Source organism: Onthophagus taurus, unplaced genomic scaffold (genome assembly GCF_036711975.1).
Source record: "Onthophagus taurus isolate NC unplaced genomic scaffold, IU_Otau_3.0 ScKx7SY_15, whole genome shotgun sequence".
Lineage (NCBI taxonomy): Eukaryota > Metazoa > Arthropoda > Insecta > Coleoptera > Scarabaeidae > Onthophagus > Onthophagus taurus.
Window position 1 is genome coordinate 167,812 of NW_027248940.1, and position 3,013 is coordinate 170,824.

General features: G+C 33.3%; 1 protein-coding gene across 1 annotated transcript; it reads right to left on the bottom strand.

Annotated features, from left to right (window-relative positions):
• Window positions 1–687: 687 nt before the first annotated feature.
• LOC111421656 (ALG11 alpha-1,2-mannosyltransferase) lies at window positions 688–2,359 on the bottom strand. The gene is made up of 3 exons (XM_023054831.2): window positions 2,069–2,359; window positions 1,004–2,020; window positions 688–950 (listed from the first exon to the last, which is right to left on the bottom strand). Exons 1-3 carry the CDS (start codon window positions 2,290–2,292, stop codon window positions 767–769), a joined length of 1,425 nt encoding a protein of 474 aa, XP_022910599.2. The 5' UTR covers window positions 2,293–2,359; the 3' UTR covers window positions 688–766.
• Between the last annotated feature and the right edge of the window lie 654 nt (window positions 2,360–3,013).

A 3,013-nucleotide genomic window follows, 5' to 3' on the forward strand; every position in this document is an offset into this window, starting at 1 on the left:
GCAAATAAAGTCACACTGATACCGGATGTTTACATATAATTTGTTTTTCAACAGAACCATCTCTTCACTGCATGCTGGATTACTCTGCAATGAGGACTTACGGCTATTACGTGTCCGGTTCAACGAGCATGGACTTGCGGGGTTTACTAAATTTTAAATTAACGAAAAAGTAATTTTTACAAGAATATGTAATTTTTTCAGTCAATAGATTATTGTTTCCTCAACAGATGCTACTAAAATGTCAATTTAGACCAAAAGTATACTTACGGGTTTTGCAGATTAGGCCGACGATATTGAAGACCAACCCCTCTCGAATGATACAAAGCGGCGTGCCACGGAAATTGCCCAATACTGGTTTTTTGGCCATACACTATCAAAGGTTGGGCCGCCACCTGAAACCCAAAATAAACGAAAAAAAAAATTAAATGCAAATTTAAACGTTAAAAAATTGTTTTCAATTAAATTTTTACCTGTGATTGGGCGGGTCTTTGATTTTGTATCGCCAAACTATTAACGATGTAGTTAATGTAGTCGTACAGGTTCATTTGGGCCGAGGATCCGTCCCCAGCTATTGATGAGTCTCCATCAAAATAATATACTTGCCTTTTAAACCGATTCTAATACACACACACATTCACAAAGGAGAATTTGGATGTATGAATAGAAATTTTTTACTTTTGGTAAAAATGTTTTTCAAAATTCTTTATTTAAGCGCATTTATTTCTCTTAAACTCTATCTTTTATCTTTAAGCTACAACATTCCATTCTAATTCGTCTCGAACAAATAATCAACAGCTTTCAAAAATTCATCTTGAAATTTTTTATTCGAGAATCGATCGACGGAAGCTCGCGCCCGCTCGATTAAGTCCAAAACAGATCTTTCAGCCATCGTTAAAACATGTTTTATCGTTTGAGCGTATTCCTTAGCTGAAATTGCTAAATAACCTAACCTACAAATCAAAAAAATTATTTTTTTAATTACTTTGAATTAAATTAATTTTACCTAGATGATTCGGTCGTTTCAATAATATCAAGTAAAGGTCCCCCGGATTTATGCGCAATCGTAATTAACCCAGCTGCTAATAATTCAACAACTCCAATTCCAAAATGTTCATCAATCATCGTGTGTATTCCTAACGAAGCACTTTCGAATTCTTTTAATAATTCCTCATAGGTGATATTAACGCGAAATTCAACTCTATTCTCTAAGCTTAAATGTTTACTAAAATCCTTTAAATCTTTTACGCGGATTGTGTCGTCTTCGTTGCGACAACTTCCGCATAAAACTAAAGTAATCCTTTCAAAATCCACCTCAGAAATTATCTCCCGCAATTCATACATAGCTTGAATTTGTAACTGATGGTCCTTTTCCGGTCGGAATTGCGCCAAAGATAAAATTCGAATATTTTCCGGGAAAGATCCACTCCTTTTTAACGTTTTTAAATGATTCACTTCACACGGGGGGTAAACCAACCGTAAAGGACGACTCCAAAGCGAAGTTAAATGCTCCAAAGTAAACGTTGAATTCACCATCGACACATCAGAACAATCTCCAGCTAATGAATAAAGCCAGGCGAATAATCGATAATAAATCAGTTTTCCAGTTGTTAAAAAAGGACTTCGAGCGATCGTGCTTCGATTGTTGTACATTACTTGGCGAGTTGAGACGCGTTTTAGCATCTCAACTGTTATCGTGGGGTAATGAACGTAACAAGCAGTTTTGCAACCCCCGATGTATTTGAAAATGGGGAGGGTAAAAGCGAAACCGGTTGTGTCAATAAAAATATCTGGACTCAATGATTTTAAAGCTTCGTAACCCAAATAAATCGAACCGAGACTTTGGCCCAATAACGTAAAGTAGGGGTACATTTGGGCCTCCACGAACCTTCGTTTGCTCAAATAAACGAATTTAACGCCTTCCTCTAAATGTACGTTAAGATTATTACGTATTTTCAGCTTAATTTCTTCTGGGGTAACCCCCACATCGCCGGTATAAACGAAAATTTCGATTTCCGGGTGCCTAAAAAATTTTTTTAATACTTTTTTTATTAAATTAAAATGATTATACCGTTTTTGTAAAGCTTGTATTGCAACCCAAAGCACTTTTTCACCTCCCCCGCCGGCGTTGCAATAAGGATGAAAGAAAGCGACTCGAAGTTTACTCCGATCCTTCTTCCTCGAAAGACATCTCCAGCGTAGGAAGTAAAATAAAATAGGTAAAAGTAAGGCGGAGAGGATAATAAGATAAACGGTAAAGACGAATATTATTTTGCTCAAAGAAATTAGTGACATCCTAAAAAGAATCGTTTTAAATTATATTGATGTGGATTTTGAGGTTATAACATAACCTTAACTGTCAAATTGAAAAGATAATTTAAACTTACACGTAATTAAAGTGAATTTTTTTAGTGTTAATTAATTAATTTAACTTAATTAAATCGATTTATATTAAATGAGATTTATTTATTTTTTTTAATAATTTATTAATCTTTAATTTATTAAAAAGTGTAATTTTTTCATGTTGGTACTACTTATAACTAATTACGTCCCGTTTATCAAATTAAATGATTATTTAATTAAAATAACGAAGCTAATTTAATTAAATTAATAATCTTTAATAACACAGGCCGACAAATTTTTAAACCAGAGACCAGACTATACCTTCCAAATAATTTTCGATACCCTGAATCCGAATCTGACGTCAGAATTGCTTCATCACCTAAGATTTTCAAGATATCTTACCTAAAATATGCGAAAAACACGATTTTTCAGCACATTCAAGGCTGAATTTACATCAAAAGATAATTTTTCTCCACAGAAGTCATTATGCCATTTAAAACTATTTCTCTGCCCCCTTAAAATCTTATGTTATTCATTTAAATATTTTTCTTGATCTCTGAGAAATTGTCTCCTAAAACTAAGAAATTCATCATATTTGAAATAACATCTGTTTATTTTCCAGTTTTATTTACAAGTTTTAAAATGTTTTATTAACACTTCAAAGCAATACAAA

Coding starts and splice junctions, on each gene's coding strand:
- LOC111421656 (XM_023054831.2), bottom strand. CDS start 2,292: ATGTCACTAATTTCTTTGAGCAAAATAATATTCGTCTTTACCGTTTAT. Junction 2,021..2,068: donor ATACAAGCTTTACAAAAACG/GTATAATCATTT, acceptor AAAATTTTTTAG/GCACCCGGAAATCGAAATTT. Junction 951..1,003: donor GAAACGACCGAATCATCTAG/GTAAAATTAATT, acceptor TTTGATTTGTAG/GTTAGGTTATTTAGCAATTT.